Source organism: Artemia franciscana, chromosome 18, assembly GCF_032884065.1.
Source record: "Artemia franciscana chromosome 18, ASM3288406v1, whole genome shotgun sequence".
In the NCBI taxonomy this organism is placed as follows: Eukaryota; Metazoa; Arthropoda; class Branchiopoda; order Anostraca; family Artemiidae; genus Artemia; species Artemia franciscana.
Genome location: NC_088880.1, coordinates 22,875,102 through 22,894,773, shown reverse-complemented (window position 1 = coordinate 22,894,773; position 19,672 = coordinate 22,875,102). Strand labels below are relative to the sequence as shown.

Sequence of the window (19,672 nt, the reverse complement as noted above, 5' to 3'; positions counted from 1 at the left end):
AAAGTGCAAATTTTGTTTTAATTAATCATGTGCGGTGAGCCAAAATCATAACATGCATTAATTCAAAAACGTCCAGAAATTAAATTTAAAAAAAAACAAGTTTTTTAACTCCAAGTAAGGAGCGACATTAAAACTTAAAACGAACAGAAATTGCTCCGTGCATGAAAGGGGTTGTCCCCTCCTCAACGCCTCGCTCTTTACGCTAAAGTTTTTTATTGTTTGAAAAAGTAGAGTTGTGACAGAATCAAACTTTAGCGTAAAGAGCGAGGCTTTGCGGAGGGGACAACCCCTTTCATATACGGAACAATTTCTGTTCGTTTTAAGTTTTAATTTCGCTCCTTACTTGCAATTAAACAAACTTTTTTTTTTATTTAATCTCATTTTAAGAACAAAGTCTCTCACGCGCTTTTTGAATGACCGGAACTGGCTTCTTTCAAGATACTCTATAATAACGGTAAAAGTAACATCTCCAAAACATTGGAGAAAAGCTGAATTTTGTAGGGCTTGTGACCAAGAATTAGGACAATAAATGTAATTAAACTTAATTGGACTGATACGGATCAAACAGTTCGTGGTAAAGAACTGTAGTAAGGAGCGACACGGCTCAATAGTAACCGAAACTCTAAAAAATGGCATTTTGATACCAATGGTTACATGAAAAGAATCGCATTTTAATGCTGATTTTAAATATATAAGTTTTATCAAGATCAGTTATACCCATCAAAAGTTACGAGCCTGAGAAAATTTGCCTCATTTTAGAAAATAGGGGAAACACCCCCTAAAAGTCGTACAATCTTAACGAAAATCAAACCATCAAATTCAGTGTATCAGAGAACCTTATTTTAGAAGTTTCAAGCTCCTATCTACAAAAATGTGGAATTTCACATTTTTTGCCAGAAGACAGTTCACGGATGCGTGTTTATTTGTTTGTTTTTTTTGTTTTTTTGTTTTTTTTCCAGGGGTGATCGTATCGACTGAATAGTCCTAGGATGCTGCGAGAGGGCTCATTCTAACGGAAATTAGAAGTTCTAGTGCCCTTTTTAAGTGACAAAAAAATTGGAGGGCACCCTCCCACGTTCATTTTTTCCCAAAAGTCAGCGAATCAAAATTCTGAGATAGCCATTTTATTTACCATAGTCGAAAAACCTAATAACTATGTCTTTAGGGACGACTTCCTCCCCCGCAGCCGTGGGAGGGGCTGCAAGTTGCAAACTTTGACCTGTGTTTACATATAGTAATGGTTACTAGGAAGTGTACAGACGTTTTCAGGGGATTTTTCTGGTTTAGGGGGGAGAGTTGAGGGGGGTTACGTGGGAGGATATTTCCATGGAGAAACTTCTCATGGGGGAAGAGAATTTCAGTGAAGGGGCGCAGGATTTTCTAGCATTATTTGAAAAAACAATGAAAAAATAAATATGAAAGTTTTTTTGTACTGAAAGCAAGGAGCAGCATTAAAACTTAAAGCGAACAGAAATTATTACGCATATGAGTGGTTTACCTCCTCGTTATATCTCACTCTTTACGCTAAAGTATTTTTAGTAATTTCAACTATTTATTCTACGGCCTTTGTGATTCAGAGGTCATTCTTAAGGAATTGGGACAAAATCTAAGCTTTAGTGTAAAGAGCGACGAAGGTTGAACCCCCTCATATACGCAATAAAAACATGCGAATATAGAAGTTCGTTACGTAAGTTAATTCGTAAGTTACGTATATTTTTTACCTATGAAAACGTTTGTAAAAAATTAAAAGTTGTAGTTGCTTTATTATGTAATCAAAACTTGGAGGGCAACTTGGCCTCCTCCCTCGCTCCTATTTTCTCAAAATCTTCCGATTAATTGCAATTAATTAATATGCAAATTTCGTTTTAATTATTTATGTGCGGAGAGCCAAGATCAAAACATGCATTAATGCATTAAACGAAAAATCACATGTTCATCCAGTGTATTAAATTAAATAAAAAAAACAATTTTTTTTAAATGAAAGTAAGGAGCAACATTAAAACTTAAAACGAACAGAAATTTTTCCGTATATGAAAGGGGCTTTTCCTCCTCAACGCCCCGCTCTTTACGCTAAAGTTTCTTACTGTTTTAAAAATAGAGTTAAGAGAAAGAGTCAAACTTTAACGTAAAGAGTGAGGCGTTGAGGAGGAAAAGCCCCTTTCATATATGGAGTAATTTCTGTTCGTTTTAAATTTTAATGTTGCTCCTTACTTTCATTAAAAAAAAACTTGTTTTTTTTTATTTAATTCAATACACTAGATGAACATGTGATTTTTCGTTTCTTTATTTGGAAAGATGAGTTGAATGGTAAACTGTACAGGCTACATTGGCTAAGGTGGACAGTTAGCTTTCATATGCTTAAAATTTATATTGTTGTAGCCAAGAGAGAATGATTAAGCGTATAATTGGCTTGCCGATTTGCAAATACGTGCACAGATAGAACAGAATTGATGTGATTGAAAAAAGAAGATATAAGGCAAGATCAAGGCTGTATCCAGGGAAGGGAGGTTGGGATTTTCACCCCCCCCCCTGAAATGTGTGCCTGACTCATAAAAACTTAGTGAAAATGGATATAAGCAGATTTTTGATGCATCTGTGAGGTTTTTCTTGTGTACCATCCCCCCAGAAAAAAATTTGTGTAAAACACCCCTGAAAAAATCCTGGATACGGCCTTGGTCAATATATTGTAAAGCAGGGTTTAGAAGTTTTATTAAGAGTTTGTTCTTCCAGTTTCTATTCCGTTTGATGAACATCCATATTATTTTGTTGAGCAAACCAGGTACTTACGCAATTTTTTTTCTTCTTTGTTTTTGAGTGAAGGAACACTTTAAAAAGTATGCTAAATATACGCGAGTTATACAAAAATACAGGCTTGGGGTGGGGTAGAGACTCAAAGGCTTCCCTCATATGCATGTTGCTGCATCAAACCATTGACTCGGTCGGGACCGACTAAGTGGAGAGGCATTATTCCTCTGTGGAGGTTACCCGTATTTTGCACACGTTGAATATGGTTGGTGCCTACTCCCTGTATTTCCTGAGCTACCTATTGTAGAAGACTGATTTGATAAATTAACGCATGTATAAGTCCTACGATATTTTGATGCTTACATATTAGTTAAAATAACAAAAAAAAAATTTGTCTACTGTTGGAATTGACATAGTATGTTGCATACGATAATGATTATAGGAATAATTAATATGGTCGATAATTTATAGGAATTTTTTTTTACCATAGGACTTATTTTAAGAAGGGAAAAACAAAATAAAATTTAATTATAAATATTGGATGCATCTTCCAATCAGTGGCACAAGTATCTAAAGGGAACCAATGGATAGAGATGTTGAGTTAAGGGAAATACAAACAATTTAGAAACGGAAGTATCATCAATTCTGCAGCTTTAAAGTTTTGTTCCATTGACGGTTTTACAGCTATTGTAAATGTCTAGTGAAATTTTGGATTGACAAGTTGTTTTGATGGGCTTGAGAGAGCTCGCTAAAATATGCCGACAAAGATGTCCGCTAAAACGTCTGCAATATTTCAAACTAAGGGTGCGACTGATGCTGTCCGACGATAAAATGCTTCACTTCAGGATCATTCATAAGCACTAAGCAGACCACGAAGGATTTACTCCGTTCTATGTGTTTAACGATACTATAATGAGGTTTCCGAAGTAGTTTTGGTTGATTTGATTGGAGACATCGTTAACCCGCTTCTGAAATAAACTAATAAAAATGTGGGTTCGAATAATGTATCAGACATGTTACTCAGCCGGGGCCCCACGTTATCCTGGAGTCTGGTAGAACGTCTCACGAAAAAGAGTGAACCCTGATGAAACTACGTACAATATGATATAAAAACTTGAAAGAATCGGCGTATTAATTAAAGAAAAAATGTTGACAGGAAGTGTTTAATTATTCTATTTTAGAAATCGCATGAAAGTTTTAAAAACCAAAGTTAATCAGAAAATTATGTTTGAATGTAAGAGTACGAAAATTCAAATGTTAGTTTTCATGGCTCACATAAGTTCTTTGTTCATTCATCAAATAATCAATCAATCCAAGTAATGAAACTATGAGCGACTGTATTGAATTAAACTCCTCAGAGGAATGGGGGGGAGTATATTTTTTTTAGTTCTACAGTTCGATTTTCAAAGTACTAAGTACAATAAAATTAAGTCCGATTTTTTTTTGTTGGTACACGGCCATATATATCTGACAAAAAAACTACGGGATGATTAGGGCATAAATTTTACTTAAAAATACCCCCATATGCAGTTATGAAGTTGTAGATAGGCCTACTTTTGTATTCTAGTAAAACCATTCAAGAAGGGAAGATTAGTTTAATCCTGATTAAATATATCAAAATGTGATGAAAACATAACTACAGCAATGAATTATGGAAAGCAGGCCGCCCAAAAAGCATTATATTGAATACCTAACATGGCTTAACTTAACTAAAATACCAACTATATATATTAAATATTTAGTTAAAATATATCTGAAACGTGGTTTTTCCTCTGAGCCTAAGCTAATTGTCTCCGAATACATACAGTTAAACTGGGTTTTCTCAGCTCTAAGAGATTAACTCAGATCAAGAACTTGAGAGGGGTCGTTACAATACATAAGTACCAAGTTTTCACTTCTAGTGGATGTCAGATTGTAAGAAAAAACACCAACAAATAAGCTAAAACATATGGTACCAAGCATCATTGGGAGGTGCGGTTGTCTTTTCAAGGTATAGTTGTCATTGGGAGTCAACAGATTATTTTTGTTTGTATTGTTAAGAAAAACACTTACTATTACAAATTAGCAAGAAGCTCATTTGTCTTAATGGATCAAGGCTGCAATGCTGAAGAAAATCTGATGCTGCCCTAAAAATTTCATAGTTTTGAAAAAGCCTAAACAAAAATATACGAAAAACGTGGTTTTTAGGTTTGATTATACCTAGGAGGGATCCAGGGGAGAAATGTTTTTATTTTGGTGTTTTTAGTACTTTAAGTAACAATGTATGTTAAAAGTAATCTGCTAGCTCGTGAAAACAGAAGAAGTATAAACTAAAAAGATTGCCAGCCATCAATTAAAGAAACATAAGAGTTGGGTAGGAAACTAAAAAAAATAGCTTTAACAAATTCTTCATAACCTTTTGCCAGTAACCTAGTTGAGGGGGGGGGGTTCAAGGGGGCAGTTACTCTCCCCCCCCAAATAATTTGGATAAAAATATTAATTTATTAAGTAGCTTTAAAACTTTTGCTTGTTTTAAGTGTCAAATTTGCTCTTTATTTTGAGCACATTATTTTTGTTTAATTGAACAATGCTCATTTTTAACCTCAGGAAAACGTAAAAAATAGCGGCACATTACACTTCATTCCACATCAATATTTTTCCGATTATACTTCCTTTGAAACCTTATCATCAAATAAAAATGTGAGCATATTTAAAGGCAAAATTGAAAAATCTTCTATGCCTCTTGTTTTACTACATTCGCTCAGGTCAATTTTTCTCTTGATACTTAAAGTTCTTTTACTTCCTAAAGTCTATCAGTTCAAGATTAGATTCTCTTGTTTTTAAATTTTCAGAAGTGGAAATAAATATACCCTCTACATCAGCAAATAAGACAGAAATGGAATCATTGAAGAATAAGAAGGTAGATTACAGCGAATATAATTTCCTGAATGAAAAAGAAATCATTGAAAAAGAAAATAAGACTTAGTGCTTTTTATAACGATATTCGTACTATAACTAGATAGACCAAATTGGTTATAGTTAGATCATGAAATTTGGTAGAGAGGGATCCGCTCCAGAAAATAGTTAATTGTTTAAATTTATTACTCTAGTATTTAATTGAAACTCGGATTTTTCTTATCTGTCATTGAAAAGACTAATAAGCGCTGAAAACGTCCTATTTCTTGTGTTTTGGATCATACACTAACGCATAAATATTGAATTGCCTCATTGTACAATGCCATGCTGACTTCTCACTATCTTGTTTTTCCTAAATATTTCTTCTAACCAGCCCCACACAAAGAACTGACATAATGTGCTAAGAATGATCACTGAAATTCGTCGCATTTCACATAATGCCAACGCTACTTGTGGCACATTTATCTCTGCATCAGCATGCTGTACGAAATATCAGCTGAGAATAGAATGAAGGGAATTAAAAAACAAAATTTGTATATTTTTCTCACAATTTAGAAATTTTGTATTCATATAAAAGCGGTACCAACCCATTACCTTTTTTTATCGTTATAAGTTCTTTTCATGCTGAACTAGGAGACCTTGCTTTGCTTATGAAGAGAAATATAGACATAAAAACGCTATTCAGTGTAACCCCCTCTGGAAATGTATATCCCTCATACCCTGATTTACACAAGAAAAACTTTTGTGTAATTTTTATAGAATTCGTTTTTTTTTTAAACAAAGGGAAAGGTATTTTTCAATCTCAAGGAGTCAAGTTTCCCTTCCAATTAGCATCCGTGGCAATATCTAATTAATTTAAGGTTTCTGTTGCAATGACGCAACAGAAGCCTTAATTAAGTTGTTCAGATTTCTGGATATTCTTTGTCAAACAATGCCCAACAGATTAGTTAATAATTCTAACTTTATTTTACAAATACTTTCAAATTTAAAATACGGTCGCTATTTAAAAGTGGGGAATATGTCACAATATAATGTTCCACTCTCTGTGGTAGATCTTTGACTTATCCTGTATATCTAATTAGACAGTGATATTGCGCTGCCTACCATTTTTGTTTCGGCTTTGGCCCGCTGATATCAATACTACTTATTAATATAAATCGGTGAACCCAAAAACAAATCAATTTAATAAAAAAAAAAATCATGCGTAGTATTTCAATAAGTCACGTATATTATAAGTTTAGTACAGCAATTTGAATCTTCCAGTCAATATTCATTCAAAGTTACGAGCAAATGAATAGCGCGATGCCGTGGGCTATTAGAATAGGGCTTGGTTCAATTAGGAGATTGAGCAGCCTCTGCTGGGCGTGGGGCTTGGGGGAAGTGGAGGGGGATATGTACTGCAGTATTAGTGGTGAATCTGGTCGAAAAAGCCGGTGTACGAAATTCAAAGTCGCCCACCCAAAAGCTTGTTTATGCTATAGTAGTGCAATCTGCAGCAGGTCGTTGCTGATAATTTAGCAAGAGCCAAGCACCAACACTTATATTTATGGTTGTTTAATGTATGTTTATTGTTTATAATGTATTACGTAATGTTTTTAAATTTACCAAGTAGCGAGTTTTTTTAAATAGTTACTTTTCTTCACTATCGCCTGAAAAACACCTACTTCAATATCATCCCCTCTTGCCCCCCCCCCCAATAAAATACTGTAGCTACGCCCCTTCCTATTGCATCTCACCAGGGGCGAAATTTGTTATGGGTTGGGAAAAAAAGCCTTCCCCCTCCCAGCTGAAATTTAGTTTCTTCAAAAATCTGGTCATAACTAAGATGAGCCTGCGCAATTCAAGCATCCATAGAAACGAATCAGTTTTTTTTGCCTTTATGATACTATTTGGCTCCTTTTTCATTTTTTACTGTCATTTTCACTTGATTTGACAAATTTGCTCCAATTTCCCCCCCTCCTCGGTAAATTTGCCATACGCCACTGCCTATCACTGAAAATATATATTTAGGAAACCGACAAAAAATTGCCAGCTGTAAGAAATATTAGTAATCGTGAGTTTTCTATCGACGTTTATCAAACAGTTCGTGGTTTTAACTCTTTCTCTCAACTCTACTTTTTAAAACAGTAAAAAAATTTAGCGTAAAGAGCGGGGCGTTGAGGAGGGAACAGCCCCTTTCATATACGGAGTAATTACTTTTAGTTTTAAGTTTTAATATCGCTCCTTACTTTCAGTTTAAAAAACTTGTTTTTTTTTAATTTAATGGAATAGAAACTTGTCTACTTACTTCTCTACATAATCTGTTTTGAATGTCGTGCTTCAAATTCTCCAAAAGTGGTTCGATTTGCTTGAGAAATTTGCTAAACCCTTAAAATAACAATTTAAAAATATGGCCTCTATTGACAGTTTATAATCTTGTGTTCCTATAGAATTCTAGACTGGATGAATATAATTACGACTCCGTCCTGACGGATGTGGTCAGTATTGCTTGTCTTCACTGTGCCATGCTGCTGCGCTATTAATTATGTTGATCTTTAAATTTCTCTGAGACCCGGTGGCCGAAAGTGAGGGGAAACGACACTTTTACTTTAGTAAATTCGAAGATTTATTACTTGTTTTGGTTTAGATGGACGAAAATATCACTGCTATTATAATTGCAGAGACACTATAAAATATTATTTAGAAATTTGACGTTCACTTCCCCTCCCCTCCCCCATCACTCTGTGAAAGTTTCATCTCGGTCCCCAAGCTGTTCCCAGAATATTAAAAATACGCTACTTTGTAGCGTGGCTACACATAATGTCTTTTGATTTAGCTTGACATTTCACCTTGAAACACTGTCACTCACAGCTCAAAAACTTTTAGGCTGGTTGGAGACCAGCATTTTGGACCCCCCTCACCTCTTCAATAAGTACAAGATTAAGTAAACTTCAGTTTCATCTCCATGCCCCAACCGCTTTCATCGTGTTCTCTTTCCGGCTACAATTCTGATGGGCTCTATGCCTTCCAAACTCTTTTTTTTGCATTGATGATAACTTGGCCCAGGGACATACAGTTTTTCAACGGCTTCTAGCCATTCAGAAAAAAATTTGTTGGTCCTTTATTCGGCCCAATTTTCAGGCGAGTGCATAGTTTTTGTTTTTTCTATTCTTACGAATGGGATCTCCATAGCCTTGAGACTTTCATATATAGTTTCCTAGCCAATATAAAAGAATATTGATTCAATAAAAAAATATTGGGAGGAGGTATGTGCCCCAAAACTCTTTTTTGCGCATGAGGGTTCTCTTGGCTCCAGAACTTACAGATGATTTTGAAGCACTTGGGAGAAAGCGGTTTTCGTATTTTTGAAAATTTGGCACACTTCTTGGCCCTCAACAACCCCCCTCCTTATAAAGTATATGCTGGTCTTTACTCAGAGAATCATCTTTGAAAGTTTCAAGCCAATCGGATACTCAAGATCAAACATGCCCCCCCACCCTTTTCCCACTGTAAAACTTTTTTTAACAGTTGACAATTTGCTATAATTTACGACCTTTGCCCCTGTTGTTGTAGGGCTAATGTCATCCCCTAAGGCATAGTTATTCGATCTTATATTTATTTGACTATTTTGAATAAAATAATTATCCAAAAATTTGACCCGATATTATGGCGGGTAGTAAAATAGGACACGCAGGGGGGTTGGTTACCGTTTTGACTTTTAAAGAGGGGACTAGAACTGTCAATTTCCGATTAAATGAGGCCCATTTCAAGCTTCTACAGCATCCCTTTCTAAACGATGTGGTCAGACAAAAAAAATACAGGCATATGACCATTTACTGAGAACTTTATAATTAACAAGGTCGGCAAAATTGTTAATAAATCTTCCAAATTTTCTACGCCGAGTTCTCTTTAAAACTACAGTTACCATGCAATGCTTTGATTATACGCTTGGACTAAAATTTACCAGATGATGACCCGGGAGGTCTTACACTGCCACCTTTATAAGCCCTCTAATATTCTAATGTTATCTGATTTATGTGTATAATAGGATATTCAAGCACATAGAAAAATTTATTTCAAAACTTGGGTTATTTGTCAATTTTTCGAGGTTCGGAATCGGAATTTTTCGGAAAAAAAATTGAACTAATCACAAAATCCCATGAGAAATGTGATTGGCTGGAATTAGCGCTAGTTAAATCTTTTCTTAGTAAATTTTCATTTTGAATGGGCCTTTAAGAGTTTGTTAAACTTGTTTAAGAATTAAGATATCTTCTATACTGGGATTAGGACAGTTTTTCATGACATGTTATCACTGCTCATAAAAAAAGACTTAGTGCCTCAATCCAAAAACCCATTTTCCAGGTTACAGAAATAATCCATGTCAGTGTTACGACTTTACTAGATGTCTTGTTTAGAGTTCCGCCACCATTAAAGGGAAAATGCATCACAACGGCCATTTTTCTTGTGAAAATGTGCCGAATCAACGATTTTCCATAAATAAAAAAAAATCGACAAAATGCACCAATTGAAAAATCAATGCATAACCCCTCAAAAAGCGTCTAAGATTTCGTAAGAAACGGTAAATCTGGTCCGTGTTGTCAGATTGTATCGCAGTATCGCTTCAGAAAAACTACTGCTTTGCAAGATATATAGTACCGCTCAACAAGTAATTTGGGCAGAACCAGTCTACTCTCCTATGTTTTCCTTCGTCCGTTGCACAGTCCGATTTTTGGCATTCATTTTATCTTTTGTGTCTTCTGCTTATTTTGAAGCTGATGTATCAATAGCACCTTCCTTAAAAACATTACCGACAACAAGATTAGGTTATATATAGTCTTCCATCCTAGTAAAATCCAGAGGGATGAACGTCGATTAAAAAAAAGAATAAAGCGACAGTAGTATAATATATTGGTGTCTTTTAATTATATTTTATGGAGTATTTATCGTCACTGTTTCACCTAAAGGTCGTATCTGACATTTTTACACTTCTGAGGTATGTTCCAAAATCATTTAATAAGCTGTTCTCAAAGGGAGGTTCAGCAGAGTTATGTCGATCGGGAGTATCAGTGAGATTCAAAATATTAATTGTCTGTTTGATTGCAGCTCAGCGAACGATTTTGGCAATCATTTCGAAAGTTTGCAAATGTCAAATGCGACCTTTAGACGTAATATTGCCGATATCTTCGTTTGATTAATAAAGCTTCTGAAAATCTTCACGAAGCTTCTGACAGTGGAACGAAGTCGAACAGGCTGTATATTTCTCTAAGTACCAAATTCGATGACGAGGCATGTCTTTCAGCAAATACAAAATCTGAGATGGCACTTAAATAGAAGAGAATTAACTTTCCTATATCTTGAAACTTGCCAGCTGGCTTGTCAGGAAGATTCAGTCTGGAGCAAATGACCTGTTTGAAATAGCTGTCTACTCTACAACAGTGCTAATTTATTTCTTCATAAATTCCATCTCTATGTTTTTTCTCCTTTTCACCCACGGCAAAGATAAAAAGAAAATAGGCAACAAGTCTTGGAACATTGTTAGGGGCTCCGTAGTTTTTAGAAATCATTTGCAGCTTAATAGGTGTGCGTCCTATTAAACCTGTTTGATTAAACGATGAAGGGAGATTAGGAAGTAAATTCCATCTTTTTTAGGAATTTTTGTTGAAAAAAACCGTTTGTTTTGGTATGTTCATTAAAAAAAACTAAAAAAAACAACCAAGTTCCCACCCTCATATTTTTTATTAGAAGAAAAAATGATTCAAGGGATATTGGGAAGTAAGTTTTATCTTTTATAGGAATTTTTGTCGGAAAATACCGTTTGTTTGATTTGTTCATTGAAAAAATCGAAAAAAAACAAAACAACAAAGTTCCCACCCCCAGATTTCAGAATACATTTTACAACCCCCCTTCTACAGTTTCTTTAGTCAATTAACGCTGCTGGATATTCAAGTAATTAAAATATGTAGCCTACTTGACAAATATTTTGTTTACATTGAGGATTATTTTGTTCTTACAAAAATTGGATTTACCTATTTTCTTTTGACTATTCTCTTTATTGTCTTTTTTCTAATTTTTACTTTCTGTTTAGTTAGTATTACTCGCTTTCTCATTTGTATTCAAACTTCTCTCCTGTATTTCTAACTTTTATAAGACTGGGAACTAAGTTTTGTTTTCCAGAAATAAAGTTCCTTCTGTGGCTTTTTCTATTCTGAAATAACCTACCAATACACCTGATACCGACACCATAATTGCGTTACTTACAGCCCTTTTCCCAGGGACTTTGAAGAGTCAAACTATCACCAAAAGTATTGCTATCGGACCTTTGAACTATGCTGAACAAAATGGCTATCTCAAAATTTTGATATGATAACTTAGGAGAAGAAGGCTCCAAGGGAGGGGAGTGGGCTTGCTGACCTCTAATCTTTTGTTCACTTGAAAAGAACACTAGAGCTTTTAATTTCTGTTCAAATGAGCCCTCTGTCGATCTTCTTGGACCGTTGGTTCGATACGATCACCCCTGGGAATAGAAAAAATGGCACGTATCCGTAATCTTTCTTTGGTGAAAAATACAAAATTCCACATTTTTGTAGATAGAAGCTTGTTATGACAACTTGGGAGAAGAGGGCTCCAAGAGAGGGGAGTGGGCATGCTGACCTCTAATCTTTTGTTCACTTGAAAATAACACTAGAGCTTTTAATTTTGTTCAAATGAGCCCTTTGTCGATCTTCTAGGACCGTTGGTTCGATACGATCACCCCTGGGAATAGAAAAAATGGCACGTATCCGTAATCTTTCTTTGGTGAAAAATACAAAATTCCACATTTTTGTAGATAGAAGCTTGAAACCTCTACATTAGGTTTCTCCGGTATGGTTCTCTGACTCTTATATGGTTCTCCCCCTTTTTAAAAATCAGGCTCGTAGCTTTTGATTGGTAACATTAAACTTCAAGAATCTTATATATTTGGAATGGGCATAATAAGTCGATGTATTTGATGTTCGATTCTATTAATTTTCCATTAATCATTGATTCTATAATAAGCCAATTCCATCGATATTCAGTTTTTTGAGGTGAAACCTTTCTACTGCTCGTCACAACGAAGTGTTTGATACACTTTGTTACCATGAACTGTTTGATAAATATACCGAATTGTAACCACTACGCAGGATGCGATTACTATTACGCAAATTTAACAAATCTTTTTCTGTCCTACCAATACAATGTTGACTTCTAAAATGTGCTTGTCTCCCCCCTTGGAGAGTCTCGCCCCAAACTTTGAGAACCTCTATATTACACCTTCAATTAAGAAAACAAGTCTAAAAAAACAGCTGAAACTAGGGAGATCAAACAGTTCATGGTAACAAACTGTAAGTAAGAAGCGACCCGGCTTAATAGTAACCGAAACTCTATCAAAGATTATGGCTAGTTGTTATGTTGTATTTAATCTTTTAGAAGGTAAATGCTGGCACGTTCAATTTTTGGTTGAGAGTTTTATCGGAAGTTGGTTTTTTTTTTGCTCTGCAAAATTGCATTGATTTGTGCTCATTTTCAGACGTCCACTGATATAACAAATTATCCTAGGAAATATGTGGTACCTTTCTTTCTTGATCTTTGTCTCAAGATTTACTCAGAAAAGCACATGATTTGACTCTCTTTAGTCTTTGAGTGGCTAGCTTTTCTTGATCCAAGAGCCACATACCACAAACTTTAAGCTTTAGAACCACAACAGTATGAAACATGCTCTAAGTTTTTCTTATTGTAATTGTACGGAGGAAGTTGTATCAGAGGGGAAAGGGGACAAAAGTTCGAGAATGAGGCTGCAAAATTATATAAAAATTAAAATACTATGGAAAAATTGGAAATAATTCTTGGGGGGAATAAGGGTCTCAAGATCCCTTACTTTTGAGCCTGTTGTACTGTGGTTGAAAAGGGCAAAATTAAAATACTTTCATAAATATTCCTGTCTTAGAAAATAGTTGGAAAACGAAATTTTTGTACAATACGGGTTGTCCGGTCCTGAAGCCTCGAAAAATCTTCCTTTGGTAGACAGATTTTCTTTAGTAACAATCAAGGAACATGATATTTTCGTTTCTGCGTCTTGTAGCTTAATGCCTTTTGAACTAGTACAGCCAAGTCTGTGTACTAGTTAGGCACATTTCGATGCTTTATCTTCAATCGGATATTTTTCCTATTTTCAGGCCTCAAGTAACTAGAAAAGGATTTCTTCTGCTTTTGCTTGGAGACTCCAAAGCTTTTTTTGAATGTTGGGGAAGACTTCAATGTGCCTTAACTTCATTAGATGTGAGTAATTTTATCTATAATTTTATACCTTTTTTATTATTTTGTTGTATTTCATCAGGATTTTGTCTGAATCCTAAATTGTGTTAAATACCACACAAACATAATACCTGATCTTCTGTTTGCTCTACAGCACTACAACTTTTTGAAGAAAGAGTTTTTCAAAATTGACTTTATCATATATTAAATAAAAAATTCTATATAAATGTTAGTCATTTGTGTGGTTTCACCCAGATTAGGTCGCTATTTCTTTTGATCCTGCCGATTTTTTCTCAATTTTTTTCACAAACTTTTACTCATTTTTTTACCCATTACATGATTTTTACTTATGATCATTATTCATATTTCAACTTGTGACAGTCGTATATTAATAAAATATTATCTTATATTTAAAAAAAAGGCTATATTCCCCTTTTTCAATAAAGTAATTTTTGGCTTTCACTCAGCAATTTCAATAATTAAATTCAGTTCAAGAGTGCTTATTGAAACCCATTAAATTAGTCAATGTACGTCACAGATACATAAGCTGGAATTCGTTATTTTCATATAGAAAATTCTTGGTGTATTTATCCGTCAGGATATATCAAAAATTTTTCTTAGAACCTTTCTTAAAAGATGCTTTGGGGCCACAAGATTTTTAGCTTTAATGTTGTTTTTTTCACTCCAATTACAGTTTTAGGCGCAAAACACACGTAGATACATGGAAAGGGAAGAATAGACCACTAGACTTTGACCATTCCTTCCAATTTTCAAATTACTCGCTTAAAATTAACTCTACTTTCCAAACAGCGTTCAGTAGAGCATACTACTACTACTACTACTACTACTACTACTACTACTACAAACTCACTGTAGCATCAAGCTGAATGAGGCCCGAATAGATGCACACGCTCCTCCTCTATCCAAGTCTCCCTCTTTACACCCTCCCAAGAAGTTCTCATTTTCCTTAAATCTTCCCTTACGACATCATCCCGCCCCATTCGGAGACAAATTGCTTTTCGTTAGGCCCTAGCTAGACTCTTGGCCAAAAAGTACAATCTTTGGCAATCTGTCATTCTGGTGTTCTGTCACTACGGGCCACTTTAGAGAAATATAGACAGTGCGATCATCTCCTTTCTCAACCATGACACAAAGCCAGACCATGATGCTGCTGCTCCGGAGAACATATAAGCCAAGAGAAACAAAAGCGACATTGAATTTTTAATGTCACGTGTGTGGCACGCGTGTGGCATCGGTATTCATGACTTGAGAACAGGAAAAGAAATAAGACAAATCAAGCTTGTAGTGGATAAGAAAAAATGCAATACATTGAAGAGATAAAAAAGAAAAAGGAAAATAATTTGTCTGGCTGTAATAATGCAAAAGGTAAAGATAACACTGGTTTGAGAATGGGAAGAAAAAAAAAAGAATGAATTTATAAGGATAATTAAGGTAAAACTAAGTTTTATTTGAACAATGCCATAACGTATGACATTTGATTAGGAAATTTGGCGCTTCGCATTGATATTCAATTCCATAGTTTTATCAATTTTTTCTCAACGGGAAATATTTAGTCGGTATGAGTGCAGACTTGTAGCTAAAGTAAATTCAGTCACTTCTTTTTTCACATATGTTTATTGATATTGGTTTGGCATTTATTGTCCCTAGTACTGAGGAGCTCATTAAGAAGATAATCATCAGTAGTTGAGGAGATAATCAACCATTAAGGAAATAAGGAGACAAACATTAAGGATTGTTGTAGGTTCATAAAATGCCAATAATGGTGCTAGCTCTACAGTCGAATAAGAGAAAGATATGCAAAAGCAGAAAGGGGCATTATAAAGTTCTGTTAGCTACCGCTCAAAGTCTAAGCGCGGACAATTTTCTTAGAAACCGAAGCTAATTATGCCAAGACAGCTGAATTGAAAACTGAATGTGAATAATCAAGAGAAAAAAACTCAACCTCCTCCTTTTCTAAAAAATAAATCCTAGAAATGCGCATTACTAAAATCATTTGTATTGGCATCAGCCAAAGTCTTTTGCTAAAAGTCATATTAAAGCTTAATAATTAAGCCACGGTGAATTATGCAAGCAAGGCCACTGGTAGATCTAGTGAGGTTCCATACCCCCCCCCCCCCCTTCTCTGGCTTCAAACAGGCCCTGGACAATGATTGATTAGCAACTAACAATAAATTTGGTAACTAGAATGATTACATAATTTTAAATAATCTTAATACAATCCTGAAACATTCCAAGTTTATGCCTAACGTGCACACAACCCGAAACTGGAAAGATAATGAAAAGAATCGTGAGGGTTAGTTTAATGAGTCATAAGAAAAATGCTTTCCGATGAGAAGCTTTACGTAATTTTCAAGTTCGTGGCAGAATATTTACAACAATAATAACAACAAGGATTACTTTATATTCTTCTTATAATACAAATACATTTCTTTTGATGTCCTTCAGTTTTCTGAAAATTCACCAAGAGTTTCACGACAAACAGTTCTTAATAGATTGATTTTATCTTCAGAAGCACAGGAAAGAATGGGAGACCACGGAATCAAATGGGGAGGAAAAACTCTCCTGGATTTAGATTATGCTGATGATTTAGGCATGAAACTATAGATGAAACTGTGAGCAAAATGAATGAACTTTTAGAGGTTTTGCGAAATCAGGGTGCTAGAATAGGTTTTAAAATTAATGTTAAGAAGACTAAGTCACTAAGGCTATGAAGAAGTGAAGATGAAAAGGTGACGTTGGGTAGCGAAAAGATTGATTAGGTGGGCAGCGTCGCTTACCTTGGTAGCATTTTTAGTAAAGACGGTGGGAGCAGTGAAGTTGTTAAAAGTACAATAAACAAGGCTCAGGATGTTTTTTTTACTGTTGAAAAAAGTTTGGAAGAATAGGAAGATAAGTCTGCAAACCAAGATTAGAATATTGGAAGCTATAGTGATGACAGTTGTCAAATATGGCTCTGAAGCATGGGTGTTCCGAAAAGCGGATGAAGATTTGCTAGATGTTTTCCAGAGAAATCGCCTACGGATTGTTCTGGGTAGTCAGGTGACTGACTGTATTCGAAACAGTAGGCTGTACTAAAAATGTGGTTCAATCTTGCTTTCTAGGGGGAATTTCTCTTGGGGGAATAGTAAAATGTAATATTGTATGTGTGTTTCGTGATGAATAAATCTTATCTTATCTAGGACTATAATGAAAGAAAGGTTGAGATGGTTAGGGCACGTTCCGCGGATGAAGGATGACAGATTGACGAAGATTCTCCTTTTGGTTAACCGTCTAGGGAAAAGCGATAAACAGGTCGTCCTCGTCTTGGGTGGGAGGATGTCATAAAGAAAGATTTAAAGGAAACAGGAACTTCCTGGGAGGGTGTAAAGAGGGAGGTTTTGAATAGATTGGGATGGAGGAGCAGCGTGCGTAGCTATGTTGGCCTCATGCAGCTGTCATCAGGGTGCTGGGGTGAGTTGTTAGTAGTAGCCCAATAAAGAGTAGGAAAGAGGGAAAATTCAAAGGAATATTTTTTTTACCAAGACGAAAAAAGTTTTAACGCTCCGTGGCGCAATATTGCTGTCTAAAACCACATGTTATTGTGAAACTTTATAGATAATCCGTGCTAAAACTATTAGGCTGCCCCTTTGGGGTAAAAATTTCTTTGAAAAATTTCAAATAGTCCCACCACTTCGTGAATCCCTCTTCCACTATTTATGAACTTCCGGCTATTTCCCTGTTGCAACGTTGACCAGAAGGTAGCTCTATAAATTTTCGTATTGACTAAAGTTTAATCCAAACCCCCCTTTCAGAAATCCTGGATCCGCCACTCAGTCAAGTCATAAGACATATCTGTGAGATGGGACAGTAGAAAACTACTTCACCGGTTCATCCCCTTTTTTTCTGCTGTCGCAATCATAAATAATACAGGTTCGCACCATTTTCCAAAGTTGATCGAGGAACTGAGGAATATACAGTGGCTCGCTTAAACAAAGGAAAACGGGAGTTTTTATACACGCCGAGGCTGTAGGTGACAGATACTTTTTAAGATGATCGTACTGTCTATATTTCTCTACAATGATCCTGGCAATAGAGCATAGTACTTGTGCCTATTCAATATGTAACGGCCATAAACTACACCGAACGCCATGATTATTGTATCTCTTATCATCGATTTTTCTAAAAGAGGCTGGAATTATATCTTGAAATTAGAATAGTTGGTAGGCACTTAGAAAGTGTTTTAAAACGTGAAAAATGGCCTTCAAATTGTGATTAGCATTTTGGCAGAGTAGTACGCGAGATAGCAGATTTTGGGTGTTGTTACAAGAAGAACTGAAATACACGAGAAAATAACAACATATAAAATTGAGTATTTCGTGATTTTTCTATTTGCTTTGTATTTTGAAATAGTAGAAGTTGTTTAAAATTTATGGGTGTTTGTACCACCTGTGTACATTTGATCATACCCTACCCTTATTAAGTAACCGAACGAATGTGTTCCAAGATTTTTCATGAAGGCTGTCTCGAACACGAAGTACAGATCTTAATATTTCTAGATAGAACACCTGTGAGAACCATTCTCACATATTCAAACACATATAGAAGCAAATAAGTACTTACTCACGATGATACATATGATCAATTACATGGTTACACTTTCAAACTTACAGAAAGAATCTGCAAGAAACGCGGGCCGATACATAAATCCCCTAAACCAAAAGTTCACAATTTCACTGGTGATCATTTACTTTACAAAAGCATTTTTAAGTAGCCTATACATGGGGGATCTTTGTATTGATATCGAAGCATCGATACTTTCTGATATCGTATCAAACTCCCGATAAATTTCAAAAGTGTCGACGCTTTCGATTGTATATAGTCAATTTGTAAACTTCTTCCGCGAAAAGAAGGTATATTGCAGTTGTGTGTATTTAGAATTAAAAACTGACATTTGCTAGGGTTGACAGTGTCACAAAAATTTACTACAGTTAAAAATCGTCTATTCAAATTCATATTTGGATAAATATAAAATTTGCCTGTTACAAATTCTGGCTGGCTTCTTGTTAGACCAGAAATATAGTTATCGATACCAAAGTATTAAATAATTTTGGGAAGTATCGTATCGGTTGTCGTATACTTTGCACGTATCATCTAGCTATACACTTAACACAAGTCTACGTCCTGGAATGCTGTTAGCAGTTCCCAATGATATTTGCTCTGTTGCTTGTGTCATTGGTGAAATTTTATTAGGTTGCCTCTCCCCTCCCTGGATTAACACATTTTATCTCACTCCAACATCATGATATTATGGTGCTATATTCTTAAAGGTAATTTTGGTGCTTCGTCAATCGAAAGGGCCGTTGATTTTTTCTCTAAGTGGAAAGCAGCAAGACCAACAAAGCGTACTCTGGGAAAGTCCGATTGTTGGTATATTTTTATTTATATTCGTACTTATAAGTTTATTATATGAATAATAAAAAATTTCACAAAAACTTTATATTAAACAATATTTTATACGAGAATAATACAATTATATACATTAGACGGAAATTTGGTGCATTGTACAGAATATATGAAAACTGTGGGACAAATCTCCTGGGAGTTCGGCTCTAAAAACCCACTCCCCCCCTTTTTTTTTGCATGCATAAAGGCCCATCACTGTAAACTTGCCGCTCTAAAGAGACGAAGTCGCCAACGTATCGTATATATAAAAGCTGCTTTTTCATGGAAGCAAATAAAAAGGATTAAAGAAAGAATTCTGACATTTAGAAAGACTAGTTTG

General features: G+C 35.2%; 1 protein-coding gene across 1 annotated transcript in view; it reads left to right on the top strand.

Moving 5' to 3' along the window:
* LOC136038761 (uncharacterized) overlaps positions 1-19,672 on the top strand; it is a 264,699-nt gene that overhangs the window by 66,197 nt on the left and 178,830 nt on the right. The window contains exon 5 of the mRNA XM_065722136.1: positions 13,812-13,914. Within this exon, the coding sequence (XP_065578208.1) occupies positions 13,812-13,914 (103 nt within the window). The remainder of the gene's footprint in view (positions 1-13,811; positions 13,915-19,672) is intronic.